At 43.6% G+C, this 22,539-nt stretch overlaps 1 protein-coding gene across 2 annotated transcripts in view; it reads left to right on the plus strand.

Moving 5' to 3' along the window:
• TMEM163 (transmembrane protein 163) overlaps window positions 1-22,539 on the plus strand; it is a 233,304-nt gene that overhangs the window by 164,855 nt on the left and 45,910 nt on the right. For both annotated transcript variants that reach the window (XM_056117619.1, XM_056117618.1), the window contains one exon: window positions 19,243-19,339. In XM_056117619.1, the coding sequence (XP_055973594.1) occupies window positions 19,243-19,339 (97 nt within the window). The remainder of the gene's footprint in view (window positions 1-19,242; window positions 19,340-22,539) is intronic.

The following is a 22,539-nucleotide window of genomic DNA, read 5'->3' on the forward strand; positions in this document are numbered from 1 at the left end:
CACAGCGGGTAGGGCATTTGCCTTGCACACGGCTGACCTGGGTTCGTTTCCTCCGTACCCTGCGGAGAGCCCTGTAAGCTACCAAGAATATCCTGCCCACGCGGCAGAGCTTGCAAGTCCCCGTGGCGTATTCAATACGCCAAAAGCAGTAACAACAAGTCTCACAATGAACACGTTACTGCTGCCTACTCAAGAAAATCAGTGAACAATGGGAGGACAGTGTTATAGTGCTACTGTCTTCCCAAGGCTTAGGGTTGGAGCGATGGCACAGCGGTAGGGCATTTGCTTTATACCAGGTCAACCCAGGTTTGATTCCTCCGCCCCTCTTGGAGAGCCCAGCAAGCTACTCCCCCATGACATATTCCATATGCCAAACACAGTAACAAGTGTCACAATGGAGACGTTACTGGGCCCACTTGAGCAAATCGATAACAACCAGGACAATGAATGTTATAGCTTTGCATCTGCAGGTACCCTTTGCAAATGTTAACTGTTACATTTTTCTCTGAAGCATTTCCTGTGATATCTCTTGCCTTGTTACAAGTTTTTCTAACATTCTTTGGTAAACATTCTAAAATTCTCTTTCCTCCCTCCCACCTTTCTTGCCTTCATCCCTGTCCATCCTGCAGCTCTGTACACACAGATGTCTCTATATTCATGCACAGTTGTGCACATAGATATGTATCACAGTAATGTATAAATGCACAGAGGTGACATACACACAGAGTGAGAATGAGGTGTGTCTGTGAGGAGAGACATCAGAGTATGGATTATGAATGATAAGGGTCTTCATCTTGTTACCTATTTCTATTATTACACACTGACCCATGCCACCTTACAGAGATATTTTTCATTATTTTCATTAAAACGTAGGATAAAACTAAAGATAAATATCATTAGATTTTTCCAGTAAATTTTCATTATGGTTGGTAAAAGACAAAGATTGGAAAGTGAGTTTTACCTTGACCTTTGTGTGTATAGTGTGTGGGTCAGTTGAATTATAGTGCTGGGGGGAACAATATCTGACATGAAAATCATGTGCTCCAGGGTATTGAACCATCTCCTTAGCCCTTATCTTGTCCTTAAGACAAGTGACAATGATCTCAATGGTGTGATTAAGACAAAACCAGACAAGGATCCTTAGAAACCAGGATGTTCTGGAGTTGATTTCCTAGAGGATGTGTTGGCTCACTGCACTGAGTAGCTGTTTTCACTGCCATGTGTAAAGTGTTTTTCTACTCTGATTTTAGAAGACGTCATCTAAATAGATTTTAAATTGCATAAACGCTCCTGTCGGGCCGTCAATCTGTCTAGCAGAGTTGTAAAGTGGATATTAATTCAGCTTCTCCCAAGATTATTGATATGGAGAACTTCACTTCATATATTTTAGAAATGCTGGATGATTTTTATATAATTTGGTTCTCATGCCAGATGTGTCCTGAAGTGTCCTCCATCTTTTTTTTCTTTTACTGTATGGAGGTACGTGGGGTGGGGCCGGGGCAGACACTGCTCTTCCCAGTCAGCCTCAGCAAAGGAAGTGTTGAATTGGGAAGCTGGAGATCGGTGTGAAAAGCAGGTGGGAGAGGTGTATGCCCACCCCTGTGGTTGGCACTGATGATGATCACTCCTGGGCCACACCTGTGATGTGGCCCCAGCATTACTCATGTTCATTCTCCATGTCTCCTGGAGGAGCACTTTCCTCTGTACCGGAGTGTGAATTTGTGGTGTAATATCAATGCCGGCAGAGTCCTACCACCTGGATCTCATGCCCTTCTCCTTCCTTCTGCACTTACTTAATTCTTGCTACTCTGAAAAGTGCCTGCTCCTTGTAACAGTTTAACTGGACTCCGTACTCTTGTTCCCCTGGTCTGGGAGGCTAATTCCAGGGAGAGCCCCCCTAAGTCCCAGCTAGGTGTTTCAGAGTGGTTTCTGTAGCAGCTGGTGCATGGGATTATCTTGTTCTCAGGTGCTCCGGGCAGGGCAGAGGTAGAGTTGTTTTTTTAGATTTGGAATCTTATCTAGAATCAAATTTGAAGGTCAGAGTTCTCCTTTTGTACCTTTATTTTTATTTACTTGGGGCGGGGAGAGTTGAACCATATTTGGTGTTTTTAGGCACCACTCTCTGGTGATCAGAGGTCACTCCCAGTAGTGCTCAGCGGACCATATTGTACAATGAGGTGAGTTTCCTGCGCCATAGTGCTTTAACTCTATACCATCTCTCTGGCCCTACTTCTAGCCTGAAGGTTGATCGCAAAACCCACTGGGCTATTCCATTGGGTATATCTCCGTACCACACTGGGAGGGCTGCAGAGAGGACAGTGAGCAACATTCAGTGCTGCTCCCTGGCTGATTTTGTTCTATGTTGATGGATATGATGGTAGCATTCCAAGTGGCATCGTATCTATGGTTGCTAGGAAGGACATGTTGGATCTGTGACCCAGATGCCAGGAGCCCTGGGGTTCCAGGAGAACTATCCCAAGTACTTCCGGTGGTGCTTGGGGAACTGAATAGGATGCCGAGGATTAAACCCAGGTTGGCCATATGCAGGAGGGAAGAAAGTAAGGCAAAAAAATGTACATGTCTGACACATTCTCTGGTTGGTACCTACGCTGCTGACCAGGGTCCATACCTTAAGTAACACTGGGCTTTATTTGAAGATGGTGAGTCATAATTTGAAGTTGGGCATCTTAAAAATTCTTAATGTTCGGCTGTTTCTCAGACCAGTGACATCTTGGATTCTGATGAGCAAGGGTCCCTAGCATCTGGCTATCCCAGTGATTCTAGGAATAGCCCCCTTTGAGGATCATTGTTCTAAGCAAGTGGGTCTCACATTTTCATGTTGTTGCAACCGCTTTAGGATATTAAAATGCAAATTCTTGGGGCTGGAGCAATAGTACAGTGGGGAGGGTGTTTGCCTTCCATGTGTCTGACCTGGGTTCAATCCTCGGCATCCCATATGGTCCCCCACACACTGCCAGGAGTAATTCCTGAATTCCTGAGTGCAGAGCTAGGAGCAACCCCAGAGCATTGCCGGGTGTGACCCCAAAACAACAAAAGCAAAAATATAAAATAAAATAAAATATAGGTTCTGGAAGTCTCACGGGCCACCCAAGATTCAAATATACTCCCAGGCTATGTCTTTGCTTCTGGCCCATGAGCCCAGTTTGGGTAATGAGACTCTAAAGCAGGAGTGGGAAACACTTGGCCTATAGGCTATATAAGGTCCATGAAAACATGGGGTCTGGCCCTGGTACATGATGACCATGATAACACATAAACTTCTTGTCAGCTGCCCACAACCTGTATGTGTGGAGTGTATGACCTGTAGTTGATTTTTTTCAGTGTTTTAAAATTTTTTTTAATGAATCACCATGAGACACAGTTACAGACTTACAAGCTTTCTTGATAACATTTCAGTCATAAAACGATTGAGTACCCATCCCTCCAACAGTGTCCATTCTCCACCACCAGTGTTCCCAGTATCCCTTCTGCTACCCCCAACACATCCCCCACTGTGGTTGATTTTTATTAAGATCCAATTGGTCTCGGCAGAAAACAGTTTCCCTACTAATTCTCTAAAACTGCAGTCAAATAGTATTTTTGTTTTGGGGCACCACACTGCAATGTATAGGGGTTACTCCTGGCTCTGCATTCAGGAATTACTTCTGGTGGTGCTTGGGGCACTGAATAGGATGCCAAGGATTAAACCCAGGTTGACGATATGCAAGGCAAGCACCCTACCTGCTGTACTATCTCTCTATCCCCTCTGATCACATTTTGGGCCAGTCTGTACTTTGCTGTGGAGCTGTGCTAAGCTTTGAACAAGGTTAATTAGCAATATCCAAGGCCTCTCCCCTTGATGTGCTATTACCCACCCTCCCAGTTATGACAACCCTAAGTGTCTTCAGTATCAAATGACTTCCAAGATTGTAAGGAGGGTACAAATTTCCCTGAGTGAAAACCTATGAAGTAGTGTCTTACTGAGGTTAACTTAAGAGTTCCCTCTAGTCACCACATATTTAATTGAATCTTTATTTCTTTGAACAGGCAAAAAAATATGTGTGTCTAGACTTGTCTTAAATGCCGAAAGAGGACACACAAAGACTAGAGTGAGTCACACCAAGGTGGCATATACCAGTTCCTTAGTGCAAGGCAGAGAAAGGTGGAAGGATGGTGATGGAGTAGCAGATATCAAGAAGTTGGGAGTAAAGCTGAGGAAGGTAGGGAGGTGAGGTTGGCACAGAAATGCCCTGACAGTTTTTTCCCTTTGGTGGTTCTTGAGACATTGGGAATAGCTTTGAATGTGTTTCTAAGTAAAATTTTGCTTAGCCCATTCTAATTATTGCCAAATTAGAAGAAAAAAAAAAAAGAAACACACACCACACCTCAGTTCCTTCCCGTTAAATCAAGTTTTTGGCATGTGACCTTTTAACAAGCCTGTGAATAATTCCCTTAATTGACTGGCTGGTGATGTTTTTATCCCAGGATGTCGTTGTAGTTCACCGATAGCACACACACTCCTGCCCGCCCCTCCGCCCTGCACACCCTCTGACAAGCTGTTAAATCAGTGAAGGGTGCAAATTGCATCTCCCTCTCATGGATTTCAATCGGAAGCTTTTCTTTCACCAAGTATGTTCATGGTTAATAAAATGATTGTGTACGCATCTATCAATCTTTATCCAAAGACCCCAATTCTCCAATTCAGTTGATCTTTGGTATTCATGGTGCAGATTGAATGTTGAATTGTGATTACCCAGGCCCTCATTATAAAAGCCTGTTAGGGGTGGTGTCTTTCCCATCTGTCAGGGAGCCAATGGGCTGATAATTAGGAAGAAAATGGGTATTACAAGGACTGCTCAGAGTCATGGAGCATTTCTCTTGCAATGGTCTTGGGAGCCAGTCTTTCTTCCTTCTTCTTTTTTTTTTTTTAAAGCAGAGGCAGGTTATTTTAACTCAAAATCATTGGGCAGACAAATTAGAACAAAATGGGTCCTTGCAACAGTAGGGCAAATGGTAATGAGCCTTAGATAAGCCAGTAGGATAATTACGGTGGGAGTAATAAATGGCTTTCTTTTTTATTGCTCTTGTAATCATTTGCCCCATGGGGCTGGCAACCTGTCCCTATGAGGCTGTTTCTGTTGTTGGCAAAATAAAGACCATGATTGGTAAAGTCTTTGTTAGATCTGAGCCCCCAATAGGGCTCATGGATTTTTTTTTAATTTTTAATTTTTCAGTCATACAGTATTCCAACACCCATCCCTCCACCAGTGTACATTTCCCAGCACCAGTGTCCCCAGGTTCCCTCCCATTACCACCGCTCCTACCTCCCAACCCCTGGGTTGTAGATTATTTACAAAGTGCTCACATTATTTCTGGTTGAGACTGTTGAGGGGGTGAATTACCCAGTCTATGCATCTAGGAAGTCCTGGAAAGCTTGCATGACAGCCACTGCATGACATGCCAGAATCATTTACTATGGGAGACTAAAAAAACTGCTTTGCAGAAACTCATATCCTGTCATAAAGATTGGCTTCCTCAAATAGTAGAAAATACATTCACATGCTTTTCTTTCCTTTGACTAGTTGGACCAGCATTTTGTTTTGTTTTATCTTCGCTCTGGGAATCTTTATGTCTTTCTGTACATGTGGGAGACAAACCCATGGTGGATGGACATAGCCATAGACTTGGACAAAGGCTCTGAGGAACAAGGGACCCAGGAAGGCTCTGAGGAACAAGGGACCCAGGAAGCATTGGGGGAACTGATAAAGACTATGCTGGGGTAGAGGTGTCTGTGCTCACTCCCTCTAGAAAATTTCTGGGATCTGGGGACCATGGAATATGAAGGTATAAGAGGTGCCCCAGATCACACTTCAGAGAAACAGGTTGAAAGAAATGCAGATGGTGGCGATATCATGAACTTCTGGTGATGTAGATGATGAGCTTCACAGCCTTGAACATGATTCTTACACCCTGAGAGCCTTGTTTTCCTTAAGTGCTCAATATATCATATGAACCTGTTAGTTACAAGGAAGAAATGGAAATGTGTAAGCAAAGCATCAGCCCAAGGCCTGCCACTTATACTAGGTGCTTCTCAAGTGGCACTAGGGCATGGAGAGGCAGCTCTGCCATCTGACTATGCTTCCATGTTGGGATTCTTGCGATGCCCTCCCTCCCTCCCTTCCATCACTATGGGACCAATAGTATGGGCATTATAATTGATTCTAAAGAAATGGTACATGAGAATTCCTTACGGAATTGTCCATCCTGTTCACAGACTGAATTTCTTTATGCTATCTGCAAGTTATCTTGCTTTAAAACATTACTCCTCCAAGTTCTTCCCAGAACTCTCTCTGCCTGAGATTGGGTCCTGAGAAGACGTTGACTATAAGTAGTTAATGAGGCAAAATATCCAGGTGTCCTTAATTAACAAATCAACAAATTAGACATTTATAGGATTTTGATTCTCTGGGGGAAATGTATGGCAATCCAGGCTCTCAGCTCCATCATTTCCTTCTCCAAGGAGGTAGTAGATAGTTCGGTAAGGTAGAACTGAGTTTTCTACTTCGTGACCTTCTCACCTTTCTTGTGGCTTCCAAGTTTGTTTTCCTAGATGAATATCTTGAGAGTGGCACTGATCACATGAACTCTACTTTGTGCCCAAAATATGATCTTGAATCCTGCTTGGTAAGTAGTTATCTGCACCTGCCTCCCTCCCTGAAGGTAGTTTTTTGTGTTCTGAAAATTACTTACCTCAGTTCCTTCTCTGCATTTCTAACTGAACTTAGGCAGAGCACAGAGACCCCAGGTCTTCCTCTCTATTCTGGTTAGCAGCACAACTGGCCAGTCCTTCTATGTTCGTGTGATCACAGGATGTTTCTGTCTCTGTTTGCTCCAAACCCATTCCTACCTCGGAGTGTACATTCAGAGGTAGCTTTGTTCTCTGTGCTGATTTAAGCCAGATACAAACCTCAGCATTGACTCATCAAGACTTTCTTTTGTGATGTGGTACTAGGGTGTGTTGATGGCTCCTAAAGGAGGGTATGATCAGTGGACTTCAGTGGCAAAATATGTATTGATTTAAAGGTGCAAAATATCACTTTTCTCAGTTCTCTTGTCATATTGATTCATGGCCTTGTTTGGAGATCTGTGCTTTTCTAAGAGGAAACAGGGAATCACAGGTTCCTTTAACATTTATACCAAAAAGTGTTCTTTATGGTTGGACAGTTGTGTCTGGTCTCAATCTGGGAGTGTTGGGCAGAATTCTGCAATTTCAGGTCTTTTCACAATCGACATTGGGTTATTATGATGGATGTCTGAGTGTATGTCTTGCCAGGACCCTCGTGCAATCTTCGCTGCAGTTCTTATTATCTCACTCTAGTTATCTTACTCTTTCTATTTTGACAATATTGTATGATATAACATACTCAAGTTCTACCTGAAACTGCCTCTCCTGGCACTGAGACCTGAGATAAGAACCCTGGCTGTATATAGCAAATGAAGCAACAGATTAGCATCAACCCAAGGACCCAGGATTGAAGGAACAGGTGAGGTAGATGATGAAAACAAGTCTTTCAAGGTGATATTCTGTAGACATCTCCGAGATGGTGGCTCAGCTCTATCCTGGCCTCTGGAAAGTGCACACAATGCTTCTATGATGGGCGTTTAGCTGGGCTGTCTGAGCACCAGTGAGCAACTATCATCATAATGGATTGGAGCAGGAATGTGTGATAGGACAAATATTTGATAAACCTCCTAGCCCCCTACCCTCTGTGCAGTGTCCCTTCCCCCCCCCAGGGCGACTGACTCCTGGAAGAACCAACTGTGATCCACAGCAAAGCTCTGCTTGGCCTCCTTTCAGATGAATCTTTTCTTTTCAGATCTTCTTCAACTGACTATCCATTGCTGCTCCTGCTGTCTTCCATCCTTCACTTTCCTCAGGCTACATACCTTGAATCCATCCTAACTCCACCTAAGCAAAACTTTTCAGCTGAACCTGTGGAATATATCAAAGACTCATCCCTTTAGTGTTCTAATCCTGATCTATGGCATCATTTGCAACTCTCTTACCTGGTTATTGTAGCCTCCGTCTAACTGCTCCCCATTTTTTCTCTTGTTGGGCAGCATGGAACCTGCTTAAATGCAACGCATCATCTCGGCGCTAAGACAGAGGCTCTGGAAGATTCTGTCTCAGTTGCCTATGACCCTTGCCCACCATCACTCTCCATCCATGCTACTTCTCTTCAGCCCCCTGACTCCTTGGTGTTCCGTATTTGGATTCTCCCTCATAACCTAGTTCTGCCTTTTGGCTTGCCCAGAGTGTCTCTCTTTATGCCACTTGCTTACCAGGACAGTTCCTGACAAAAAGCAGCTGTAATGTGATCTGTGCTGAATGACTTCATTCTGCTAAACCTTTGGAGGCACCTTCTATAGAACATACTTATCTCTCCTTCTTTACAAAATAACCCCCCTTCCCTCTAGTCCATTCAAATAATTAATGTCTCTAGAAGATTCTTATGTGCCCTTTTCCTTGGAGTAAATAGGAATATTTACTCCAAGGAAAAGGGCAGGATCTGATTTTAATTTTTTCTTTCTTCCCCCCCCCTTTTTTTTTTGCTTTTTGGGTCACATCCGGCGATGCACAGGCATTACTCCTGGCTCTGCACTCAGGAATCACTCCTGGTGATGCTTTGGGGACCATATGGGATGCTGGGAATTGAACTCAGGTCAGCTGTGTGCAAGGCAAACGCCCTACCCTCTGTGCTATCGCTCCAACCCCTGGATCTGATTTTTCATTGGTCATTAAACATTATCTCCAAGATGATCCCGTGGCCCTGTTTTCATTCTTTTCAAACTTGTCAAACCCAGCCACAGTCAGAGGGTCTTGTTAAAGCCCAGGTCACATTGTGGGTCTCCTTTGCTTCAAATCCTTCAGTGACTTCCTGCACAACTGCAGTGTTCTCCTGCCTCCATGTATGTCTTCTACCTTGATGATTTGTACCTTTGGAGCACGCCAACCTCTCTGTTATTGCCTCAATTCAACAACAGCTGCTATTTACTTAATAGTCACCTGACTGTAATTATATTCCATTTTTTCCACGAGCAATAATGCACCTGGTGGCATGGGGTGATAATCAGTTTCTTCTCCCCCGGCGTACACTAAAATACACAGTCATTAAATATAACATGCAGGCCCATGTGTCACTCACCATACCTGTGAGCTTCATGACCAGGGATGCAGAGGGTTTTTCTCTACAGGACCCTTGTGCTGCTCCACTTAGGTCCACTATTCCAGAACCAGCTTTTCCACTTTGAATCACTACTGAGACCAGGCCCCCAGTGCTGCTAGTCTGCTTTTGATCAGGAAGCTCCTGCCACTTGGAATGCCCCTCTCAGCCTTCTAGTTTCTCTTTTCTGATTAAGTGATTCTGGTGCGTTCTTCCTGACCCAGTTTAAACATCTCCCTGCAGAGTGAGCCCTCCCTCCGGCTCCCTCCCAGATGTTTTCTGTCCCTCTCATCCTTTCTTCTTTTGGTTACTTATCCACTGACTATCCATAATGTTTCCAAAGATTTCTACCCTGGATTTTTGCTCCCTGGAGGGTGAGAAGAGTTTTATTTGCTTTAGCCTCAGAACTTGGCATATAGACCTAAAGATGTAAACAACTGAGACTTTGAATCTTTTAGAATCCCATACTGGTGGGGCAGCACATGCGGCTGGGATTGACTCATAAAGAGATAATAAGAGTGAGACTCGGGGGGCTGGAGCAATAGCACAGTGGGTAAGGCGTTTACCTTGCATGCAGCCAACCTGGGTTCGATTCCCAGCATCCCATGTGGTCCCCTGAGCACCACCAGGAGTAATTCCTGAGTTCATGAGCCAGGAGTAACCCCTGTGCATTGTCGGGTGTGACCCAAAAAGCAAAAAAAAAAAAAGCGTGAGAATCATTGTGTAAACCTAGGAATTAGGGCATACTAGAGGAAGGGAAATGGGGTATTGATTGCTAGAAGGTGTTAAAGACATGGCAGTTCCTCCTCACAAGGTTTCTGAAGCAGAATCTGCTAGTGACCAGGAATAGACCTAGTTTTGAAGAGTAACTTCTGGGTAAGAACCCTTTCATGATCTCACATTTTCTTAGCCCAACTTTTATACACTTTTTTTTTATTTTATTGAATCGCAGTGATATAGTTACAAACTTTCATGTTTGAATTACAGTCACACGGTGATCAAACACCCATCCCTCTACCAGTGCATGTTCTCCACCACCAATATCCCCAGTATACCCCCACCTTTCCCACCCTCCCCCTACCTCCATGGCAGACAATATTCCCCATACTCTCTCTCTACTTTCGGGCATTGTGGCTTGTATTACAGATACTGAGAGGTTATCATGTTTGGTCCTACTTTCAGCACACATCTCCTATCCTGACTGATTCCTCCAACCATCATTTTCTTAGTGATCCCTTCTCTATTCCAACTGCCTTCTCCCCACCTCTTCACACCCCCCCCCCTCAACCCCCATGAGGCAGGTTTCCAGCTATGGAGCAATCTTCCTGACTCTTGTATCTACTGTTTTTGGGTATATACTCTTATAGTGTAGACCCAACCGCACATGGGCATTTAAAATTTAAATAGTTGAAAGTAATTAAAACAGAAATTTAATTCCTTTAGCCATATTCAGCATGCTCATTAGCCACTTATGTGTAGTGGCTACCATATTGTACTGCATGGATTAGATCATTTCTGTGACTACAAAAGTCTCATGGGGCGTGCTGCTTTAGAATCCAGTTATTTCCTGAATTCTCATGTTTATTTTTTGAAACTAAAACTGAAGCCAGGAGTAAATGAGTTTAGTAAATTGAAGCTTCTGTAAATGAGATTTCACTTGGGTGCTTCTAGTCAATTGTGTGTATTTCAAATATAAATAAAGGGCCAATTGTGGAGTAAGGAGGGAGCTTTATGGGTTCTCTATGGAGGAGATAAAGAATCTTACCATGGAGACAGTGTGAACCATTTGCTTAGAGAGTTGTGGCCTGTGCCCGGTTCTGGGGCAAGTCACTCTCCTCCTCACCCGGCTGGTCATAAGATGGCAGGTGGCTGAGGTGGAAGACAGAGAAGAGAGATGGAAGTCTGTGGAGAAAGAGGATGGTGAGTAATATGTCTAGGAGAGTCAAGAGAGGGAGATAAGATGATTAAGAATTGAAAGAGGAAGAGAGGGCATTCCAACCAGAGTACAGAGGAGCCAGGGACTGGTGGTGACAGCAAGGATGGCAGGACTCTTGAATAAAATGGTGACTGTGTGGTTCTTATAGAGAATAAGAGGTGGTTCATCACCTTTCATTGTTCACTGTCTCCTTGCCTTGATCCTGTTTCAGTAGCATTTTATTTAAAATGGCAGAACACTTGGAGAAAAATGAAGGAAAAGAGGACCTATTTGGAATAAAACAGCTCCAGAACTGTGTACTCATGATTTGATCACATTATAGTTTTCTTTATGTCACATTTGAATGATCCCCTTGATTACAAGTGGTCTGGAGACTAGGGGATAGGTGATAAATCAAACATTTACACTTAGAGTCGTGAACTGAATTGGCGAATTGCCTGGAAGACTGTGCTTTAGATAGTTTATACATTAGAAGATGATTAGAAGAAGCTACTCTTTGAAAAACAAAATTGGTGTAAGAAGAGTCAGACTATATTAACGTGAACTACCGGCCTTTAAGCCTACAACTGACAAGGGACCAAATTTTCAACCTGACACCATGTTGGCAATTGGCTTTGCCCTTATGACTTCAAAAGCAGCAAAATATTAACACTTCTTGCATGATTATTCATAGATTTACAATTTTGTGCACAATTATCCATTTGCAATCTTTAGCTGAATTTTTCAAAGTGGCTTTAACCATTTCTTTAGAATTTTACTTTAGATTTTACTAGTATTCTTCCAGACTTACCTGACTTTTAAAAATGCAGATTGCTAGGTCCCATCTCCAGATTTCCTGACTAGCTTTAATAATCTATTTTCTTTTCTTTTCCCTTCCTTTCCTTTTTGTTTTTGTTCTTGTTTCTGGGGGCTATACCTGGTGGTACTCAGGTCTACTCCTGGCCTGGTGCTCTGGGGATAAAATCCAGGTGCCATGTGGAGAAAGCACGTGTTCACCTCAGTCCATTGAACTATCTCTCTGTCCTTCAAATTTTTTTGGTGGGGGAGGTTTACATCACACCCAACCGAATTCAGGGATTACTCCTGGCTCTGTGCTCAGGGATCACCCCTGATAGTGGTTGCAGGACCAAGTACAGTGCTGGGGATTGGAACTAGGATTTACTACATGCAAGGCCAGTGCCTTAACCACTGAACTATGGTCTCTCTACATCCCCAGTTTGTTTTTCTAACTAATTCCTGGGTGCTCTCCATGTGGCTGATTTATGAACCTTCCTTTGACAGCCTCCGGTCTTGTAGAGATTTAATTTCAGCTTTGGGCTGGAGCGATAGCACAGCGGGTAGGGCGTTCGCCTTACAAGCGGCCAACATGGCCGACCCGAGTTCGATTCCTCTGCCCCTCTCGGAGAGCCCGGCAAGCTGCCGAGAGTATTGGATATGCCAGACACAGTAACAACAAAGTCTCCAATGGAGACATTACTGGGCCCGCTCGAGCAAATCGACGATCAACGGGAGGGCCTCGAGCAATTTCAGCTTCAGTGAGGTATGGTGGGGATCATGGGGTGAGGAGAGATAAAAGAGGCGGTAATTCATTTGTCTGTTTTTGTCTCAGGGGACTGTCAAGAGGAAGAGGATTCTGTGTTTCTCGGGGTGCTTAGGCTCTCTGCCCTGTAACTGCCATGCATGCCAGGTCAGCCTCTAAGGTGCATCTGAGTTATGCGGAGGGAATGCTTTCCTTTTCCTGTTGCCAGGAGCATGCATTTGCAGAGTCAGAAGCTGCCAATTTGTAGTATTTTCACCTCACCAGATCTTGGTTATGTCCTGGAGACCACTGTAGTCCCAGGGTGCTCTGTGTGTGTGTGTGATGACCCTAGAGCCTTATGGCACTGACAAGGGGTCTTGCAGCCAGGAGGGAGTCAGGAGATCTGTGCTCTGTTTCTCAGGGAGAGGTGTGTAGGGGACTTCATACTCCTTGGGTGACCTTGGACATGTTTACCCCCTCCCCATTTTGAACACTTGTGTTTATGGACCACATTTCTGCCTGGCCCTGGCCATAAAATAACAGAAACACAAAGACTAAGGTTCGGTCAGTAGCCTCCAGGGCATTTATGAGCCGATGTGCAGGACTCTGAGTGCCTGAGGAGAAAGCTGCTGGGTAAACACAATATATTATTAATAAAATGTTAGAAAATAGCATTGCACCCTCTGCTAATAATAGCAGCTGTTGGAGCAGCTCTGACATGCAGGCGCCTGGCAGTGTTGAAGGAAGGGTGACTGCACTGTTTGAATTTGTAACATGTTTAAAGGCGGATGGAAATAGGTCTGGAGAAAACATTTTTAGCATATGCATAGGTATATTTGCGAGAAGATGACTATAGTTCTGTAACAGTTCTACTTTAATAAGTCAAATCATGGATTTCTTTTGACTTTCACTCTACTCTAAAGCTGTTTTTAAATGAGACCTGTTCGATAGGTTTTGAGAGTTTGTTAATTAGAATCCCTTGGCTCATTTTATTTGTTATCTTTTTATCTCAAGTATCTTAATATTCTCCCCTCCCCTTGAAATTCTATTTCTCATTACTTGTCACTAATACAGGGGCATCACTAATACCCCTCTATGTATAAGGGTTGAATACACTCAACATCCCAGTTCCAGTGCCCTTCCTCCCCCTTGCCTAAATACCCCTTCTGTTCCTCCCTGCCCTTTTCTTCCCTAACCACCACAGTTTCCACCAACTTTAGGCATCACCTTTGTTGTATTTTGCCAATTTGTTTCAGTTATTTGTATTCCATATATTAGTGAAAGCATCTGGTAATTTTCTTCCACTTCTTAACTTGTTTCACTTAGCTTAATCACTTCAAACTCCATCCATTTTTCCCCCAATGGCACAATTTCATCTTTTATTTTTGCCAACATGTCTTCTAGTGAGTACTGATCTCAGAGTTTCTTTGTCTGATCCACTCAGTGGTTCTATAGATTGATTTCATGTGTTGCTGTTATGAGTGATGGTGCTACAGATGATGGGATGCAATGTAGATAAACTTTGAAATTAGTATTCATTTCAAATTAGGATATTTCTCTGGATAAATTGTATTTCACTTTTTACCAAAAAAAAAAAAAGAAAAAGGAGGCATCTCCAGGGCTGAGGAAGTAGCTCAAAAAGCTGGAGCATATGCCTTGTATGCCTTGCATGCATAAAGCCTAGGTTTGATCCCCAGAATAAGATGGTAACCCTAGCACTGCTGGGAGCAACCCCAGAGCACTGAGCCAGTAGTCTCAGAGCACTGATGGGTGTATCAAAAAAAAATAATCCTATAGAGTTCATCAGCAGGGTGCCAGGGTTCCTTTCCCTTCACGCGCTTGCCAATACGTGCTGTTTTCAATCTGTTTTTATCTAGGCCATTCTAATAGGTGTGAGATGACGTCTCACTGTTGTTATGATTTTCAGCCCCCTTTGTCAAGCGTTTCTTCATGTGTTTGTGAGTCATTTCTATGTCTCCTTTGAAGATGTGTTTTATTTTCTCCTTCCTTGATCAGATTTTGTTGTTGTTGTTGTTAAGTTGTATAAGTTTTTCACTTACATATTAACCTCTAGTCAAGCAGGTTATGTGCAGATATCGTCTCCCATATTTTTTGTCTTTGTAGCAGCTTCTTTTGTTTGTGGAGGTATTTTATTTATTAATTTATCTCATTTTTTTATTTGGGGGGAGGTGGCCTTTCAAGGGAGGGTCAGGAAGCCTGAGGTTCCACTGCCTATTCTTGAACAAACTTGCCTTTGTGGTTTAATGCAAGATTCTGAAAACTCAATAATGCTGGGACCTAGTGATATTAGGGATGTCCTCTGACCCCGGTGGTGCTGAGAATCTCAGGAGTGTACCCAGCCATACTTGAAGGACCATGTATGCCAGGAATCAAATCTGAGTAACTACTGTGTTGTCTTCCGGTCTCTATAGGAGCCTTTTGATTTGATGCTGTTCCATTTACTTGGCTTAAGTATAATGAGTTTCCACTTTCCGCTTCCACTGGTCAGTGATTGATGCCCCTTCAGTTTGATAGGAGGGAGAGACAGAGAGGGAGAGGGAGAGAGAGACAGACAGACAGACAGACAGACAGACAGAGCTGACTGATCCATCCTTTAGTCAGCTGATTACCCTGCCCACTACTCACATGCTCCTGGGGCACCTGCTCTCAGCAGCTGTGGATACTGAAGAGAGCAAGTATAGTTTTTGCTCTTAAGGTATTTGTGGTATCATTTGATTAAGGATTTGTGAGCAAGATATTCTGTAGAGGAATGTTTCCTGTAGAGGATGATTCTGCCCCACCTTAGGAGGCTGGAATAAAACAAGTGGCAGTACTATGGGGCTGGAGCAATAGCACAGCGGGTAGGGCGTTTGCCTTGCATGCAGCCGACCCAGGTTTGATTCCCAGCATCCCATATGGTCCCCTGAGCACTGCCAAGAGTAATTCCTGAGTGCATAAACCAGATGTAACTCCTGTGCATCACTGGGTGTGAAAAAGCAAAAAAAAAAAAAACCAAACAAACAAACAAACAACAACAACAACAACAACAAAAAACCAAGTGGCAGTACTAGCCTTGGATATAGTTAGGGGGAACTTTCTGTTCTTATGGGGATGGGCACTGAGTGATATTTTTATTTTGGTAGGGGTAAAAGGGTGGCAGCCTAAAGAAGGTTGGGGACCTCTGATATAGGTAGAACATCTAGTTCTTAATATTTGACTCCACTTAGAAAGATCCAAATGTACTTTGGTCTATTTTTCTGGCAGCCTGCCTGGAGTGCTCTGCAGACAGATTCCTGTAGCATCCCTGTTGCTAGTAGGAAACTCAGACACTTGCTCCTTTTTCCCCAAGAAGAGAGTAGAGATGGAACCTTGTGAGGATGCTTAATTGAGGGTCTAGCTCCCTATGGTGGCTACTTGTATGTCAGGAGAGACTCAGCAGATACCCTTTAGGGTCTCCTATGGAGCCATACCCCATTCCTTCCTTACCAGCTGGTATGGCCTCTCCCTCCTGGCCTTAGCCCAGAGAGGTAAGTACTTCCTATCAGACTCAGAACCCTTGAGCACCTGGGAATTGCCTGGACGTGCTTTTTGGCCGACAAAGAGGCCCATGGTCCTCTCCACATCGCCCAGATCCTGATAAGATGGTGCTGGCACTGTACATGGTTCAGAAAAACACAGTGTGCTGAAGGGCTGAGAGGCACCAAGTGGGTGGTTGGATTTTTCAGAAAGGATGAATCAAAGTCCCTGCCAGTCACTCAGGAGTGCTTTTGAAGGAAGCAAAAATCATAGCACAAAGCTTAACTTGGTGGGTTATTCTGATATTAGACGTTATCCCCCTCTAATCAGACCTCCAAAATCTGTTTTCAAGTAGATAGAAATCAGTCATTAGAATGCCAGTCATGGCTAACCCGTGTGCGTCTTCTCCATGGTCATGCTGGGTACCCAGAGGTCACTTGTTTTGAGAGCAGTGATTTCGCCAAGCCCTGGGAGCAACTAATCTTCTAATGACCCTCCACTGAAGGGTCCTCCCATGGGTGTCCCTCTTTGCTCATGCACAAAAATCCTTTCTTCGTCCTTTGTCCCAGTAACCAGAACTGTGGGTCCCAGCCCTGGTTGCATACTTCACACCAGCTTTCTTCACTCCTGCCTGAGTGGCATCATATTCCTTCGTGTCTGAAATTAGCATTTTCCCTTTCTTGGGTTGAGATTTTCCTCCCAGCTCACTGTGAAGATGTGTAGCTCCCATGGCAACCATATACTTGGTTTATAGGGCCAGGGCTTCGTTTGCTCAAGATGGTACAAAGAGCCCGGCACATTTATTCCTCCTCTTACATCTCAATGATCTTTTGTGCTTCAGCTCTACCTGCAGTCCTCCCTTCTTTCTGCCCGGGTGCTTCAAAGAACAAAACCTACAGCTCCAGTGTGATTAGAATACAAGCGGCTTTAGTTATCTGCTCTTTTCTGGCCTCTACGTTTGGGGGAAACTTATCTGTGCACTAATTTTGTTAGAGTTTTGTGCGGTACCACTCTATGTTGTGTCGGTAAATGTGGGCCATATCATCAGTTAATGAAAACTGATTTTTTTTATCACTAGTGGGAAAAAGCACTGACAAAGCTGCCAAATAATGGAGAAAAGGCCAGCGAGATAAAACAGCAGATAGAGGGGCCAGAGTGATAGTACAGAAGGGGAGCATTTGCCTTACACGAGGCTGACCTGGGTTCGGTCCCTGGCATTCTGTATGGTCCCCTGAGCACTACCAAGAGTAATTCCTTGTTGTTGAGCCAGAAGTAACCACTGAGCTTTGCCAATGTGACCCCAAAAACCTAAATTTAAAAAAACTGTGTAGGGGACCTGCCTTGTATGCAGTTGACCTGGGTTCAATCCCTGGCACCCGTATAATCCTCTGAACCCTGCCAGGAATGATCTCCAAGCACAGCAGTAAGAATAAGGACTGAGGGGCTGGAGCCATAGCACAGCAGGTAGGGTGTTTGCCTTGCATGCGTCTGACCCAGGTACGATTCCCATCATCCCATGTGGTCCCCTGAGCATGGTCCCCAGGAGTAGTAATTCCTGAGTGCACGAGCAGGAGTAACCCCTGTGCATTGCCGGGTGTGACCCAAAAAGCAAAAAAAAAAAATGAGCATCCCCAGGTATAGCCCCCAAAGCAAAATCAGTAAGTAAATAAACAAATAAATACAAGAATGCAAATAGTGGAAATATCAGGTCGGATCAGGAATGAGGAGCTGACTGTTTTCACAATTACTATTTCAGTGGTTTTTCTTTTTTCTCTCTTTATTTGCATTTACATGTATATTTTTAAAAACATTATTTTCATTGCTTTCCATCGTTTTACTTCTATTTTCCAGCTTTTCTTGTGTACATTGTGCAAATCTCTGTATGCTGAGGCCAAGCTGACAACCTTGCCAGCTCACTCCAGCACAGCATCTGGTCTCAACTCTTGGCCTCGGCCCATTTTGTCTCCTGTGCTAGGTGTCTTGGCTGACCTCATCCTTTCTTCCTTGCCTTGCATTTCCTGTTTCATTTGTTTTTATTTCTATATTTATTTTGGGCATTTATAGTAGCCTTGGCAGTGTTCACGGGCTATTTGTGGCTCTGTGCTCAGGGGTTGAATGACCTCTGGTGGTGCTCAGGGGGCCTTATTTAGTGCCTGGGAATTAGAACTGGGGTGGTTGCACACAAGGCAAGTACCTTAAACCTGATATTGGCTCTCCAGCCCCTCTCATTTCTTCTTTTTTTTTTTCCCATAGCTTTTCCTTGCCATAAACACGCTTTGTCATTACCGACTCATTACTCTTTTTTGTTGTTGTTCAGAAAATACAGAGTCATCTCAGAAAAGTCTTTTTTTTCTCTGTGTTTGAACCAATACTGTGTTGCTTCATCACTGTTGTAGGGTCAGAGCTTGGTACTTGTGTTTACACAGAATCACACTTGCAGAGGTGGGACTCGAACTTGGTTGGGGGGGCAAACATACCAGGCAAGCACAGAGCCACATCTGTGAGTTACTTTCCATACTTCATGCATTTTCTCAGTTCACCATCATATAGGAAATGTGACTCCTAGTGGACAGGTTAGCCAACAGTTTAAGATAGTATAAATAATTGCTTGGCTATTATCATGCATCAAGTTCAATAGCAGGACTTGGGATGTCTCCTAACAAGTTTTCATTTTTTGCTGTTAAACTTTGTGTCGTCCAGCTGGAGGAGGAATGAGTTTTGCGTTTTCAGACCAAACTTGGCACTGGAGTGGCTTGTAGGTTGCATGACCTTGAAGACCCTCCCCTGCCAGCACTACCTGAACCCAGTGAGTTTATAGAGACTGGTGAGACTCTTTCCCGTAACTGGTGACAGATCTCTGAACTGCATTCTCTTAGAGAATAGCTCTTAGAGATAGCTCTGTGTCCATCCTGAAATTATGGAAAGTTGCTGTGGGTGATTAGATCTCAATGCGGGGGATGGTGTCCTTGTTCTTGTGTGACCAGCAGGCTGGAGTTCTCCCTGTTAAGATTCGCACTGTTTTGCTTTGTTTTGTTTTGTTTTTGCAGAGCCTGTGTCATCTTGGGGGTGATATTCCTTCTGTCATCCATATGTATAGTGGTCAAAGCCATCCATGACCTCTCAACGAGGCTGCTCCCAGAAGTGGTAAGGTTTTTATTGTTTCTTTGCTCACAACCATTCCTAAAGTACCAGCTTCAGAACTACCTGTCCCCATAGGCTTACGGGGGAAGATGGGCCGATGGAAAGAGAATGCATTGCAGAATGTAAATGGCAGAGAAAAGCACCAGATAAGGTGAAAAGACTTAAAGTAGTTGAACTGGTGCTGGGTTGATTCCACTCCTTAGACCTTCTGGATCTTTTTTAAGTCAGATGTTTCAAAGACTTGTTTCATTTTTTTTAAAATAAGAGCTATTCCCAATGTACTCAGGGCTGCCAGTGCCATACCCATCAGTGCTCCGGGGGCCATGTGGTATCAGGAATTTAACTCAGGACCTCCCACGTGTTAGGTATCTGATCTGCTTGAACTATATTCCCAGCCTCAAAACTGGGGTGATTTTTATACAACAGAGTAATATAATCCACAGTGTTTGCATCCATTCTTCTTTGTCCATTTAGTGATTATTCTAAGAGCTTTTTTTTCTTTACCCCTCATTTTAACCCATTAATCTATTTATTTTAGCTTTTATGGCACAACTGATATTTGGTGCAAAAACCAAAAGATGCAGCTTCGTATTAAAGTGTTTCTTTGGGAGCCAGAGTGATAGCACAGCGGGTAGAGTGTTTGCCTTGAACACAGCTGACCCGGGTTCAATTCCCAGCATCCTATATAGTCCCCTGAGCACCACCAGGAGTAATTCCTGAGTGCAGAGCCAGGAGTAACCCCTGTATATTTGGGTGTGATCCAAAAAGCAAAAATAAAATAAAATAAAAAATAAAGTGTTTCTTTGACTGCTTTGTTTTCTGGGAGGGAGCCATTACCTGAAGCCTGATAATTTTCTCTCCACCCTTTATGAGTGCTCAGAAATAGTTTTACAATCTCCTATCAGTTGTTCTTCATAGAAAGTAGCTGATGCACTTATCAGGTGATGAAGATTCTGCCATGATGGTGCTTCTCTGCAAATTTCATGGTGATTTAAATGCAAAGCTGTGGGCTTTTCTCTTTGGATATGATCGAATTTGAACTTCCGAGGTGCACCATTTTATATAAATTCTACAGTATTAGATTGTTAGTTTCACTTTTAGAAAGACACACTTGACCCCTTTGGGGGGATGAGGTCTCAGCATATGTACATGTATGTGTGTGAAAATGCATGCACACCTACAGTGATGATGGAAATGGAATGGGAAAGATACTGTATGTAGTACAGACCTGAAAGCGATGATAAAAGTTGCCCCACCTCCCTACTTTTTTTCCCCTTTATTTTATTTTATTTTTTTTTACAGTTGTAGATTTACAATTTTTTGTGCTTTGGTTTCAATTATACAATGATCAGATATCCATCCCTCCACCAGTGCCCATTTTCCACCACCATGGATAATATCCCTCCCACCCCCATCCCCCCCATCCCCCCTGTCTCTGTGGCAGGGCAATCCCCTGTGTTCTCTCTCTCCTTTTGGGTGTTGTGGTCTGCAAAAGAGGCATTGAGTGGCAAACATGTTCAGTCCATAGTCCACTTTCGACATGCATCTCCCCTCCTGGGAGGATCCTCCAAACATCCTTTATTTGGTGCTCCCTTCTCTATCTGAACTGCCCTTTCCTCTAGGATACCCGGCTGGCCTCTAAGTTATGGAGTAATCCTCCTGGTGCTGATCTCAGCTATTCTTGGGTATTAATCTCATACTTTGTTACTTTATATCCCCCAGATGAATGCAATCTTTCTATGTCTATCCCTCTCTTTCTGACTCATTTCGCTTAGCATGATACTTTCCATATTGTACCACTTGTATGTAAATTTCATGACTTCATCTTTTCTAACAGCTACATAGTACTCCATTGTGTAGATGTACCAAAGTTTCTTTAACCAGTCATCTGTTCTTGGGCATTCTGGTTTCTTCCAGTTTCTGGCTATTCCCACCTCCCTACTTTAAACTGAGATTAGAACCATTCCTTTATTACCTTACCGACATCTTCATTATTTATCACTCTGTTGTCCAGGCAGAGGCTTCTCATTGTCAGGAAGGAAAGATGGATAAGGGTAGGAATGTTGCTATTCCCAGTTTTCAGTCTTTCTCAGCAGTGGAGCTATTGTAAACTAACATTAACTGTTACATTCACTCTGAGCTCTTCGTCTCATGATTGTGTTCTCACAGCCTGATCTTTCCCCTGGGGTGCTGGGGTTCTGGACTTTTCCACCTTTTTCCTCTATCACATTTGCTAGGCTGTGCTCCATTCTGTCAGAATCCAACTTGTGTGTAAAATCTAGACATACTGGCATAAGAGTGATTAATGAAGAAGTCAATCAGATAAAACATCTCTGCATTTTACAGAGGATGGAAACAGGCCTGCACTCTAAGAAATGTTTATTGGTGGGAGTTCTCAGCACTCGGCTGGTTGACGTATTCATTTATTTAGGCATTAAAAATTAATTTCCAGCTGGGCTAACTTGACATGAAATGCATCACTGTGCTCATGAGTTCTTTCAGAGACCCTGCTTGTTCTCTTGATAGCAGAACCATTTTCATCTGGGAATACTTCCATATCCTATGATGCAAATTCTCGGAACTGAAGCAGTTCAGTGACTGAAATGCCACACCAATGAAAAATGGCTAAGACCCCACTCCAGGTGAGGTTCAGAGATGGTTAGGAACTCCTTGATTTTTCCTGGGAGAACTCATCCCCACTGCATCTTTGGTGAATTCTGGCATGAGATTTCAACATCACAAACATTGTATGCCCAGTACTCAAAGATTCTCTCAGAACTTGAAGAAAAGTCTTGGAGTGGTTTTGTTGGTTACACTAATTTTATTCAACCTCTGTATTTAATGAAAAGATAACAAGTATGCCTTCAAGTTCCACATACTCCCAGCCCTTAAGGGGAGGCTTTCTGGTCAGCTGAGTGGCCCCTGATGTCCACATCAGTACTGCCACAGTGTTTCAGTCCCAAGTCCTTGGATTTCTTTCTTCTCACTACCCTCAAAGTTTGGGGGAACCCAAAAATTAGTACCAGAGTCCCAACTTCCATTCACAATGCCTAAATGAGGAGCCATGGAAAGAAAGTAGAGTGGTTAGAGTACAAACCTAGTGTCTTCCTGACTCAGGTTTTATTTCCAGCACCACATTGTCCCCTAAGTACCCCAGAGCCCTCTGACCACCATGGGGTGGTCCAGATACCTGCACCTCAGGA

This window comes from Sorex fumeus, unplaced genomic scaffold (genome assembly GCF_029834395.1).
Source record: "Sorex fumeus unplaced genomic scaffold, SorFum_2.1 ptg000035l, whole genome shotgun sequence".
In the NCBI taxonomy this organism is placed as follows: Eukaryota; Metazoa; Chordata; class Mammalia; order Eulipotyphla; family Soricidae; genus Sorex; species Sorex fumeus.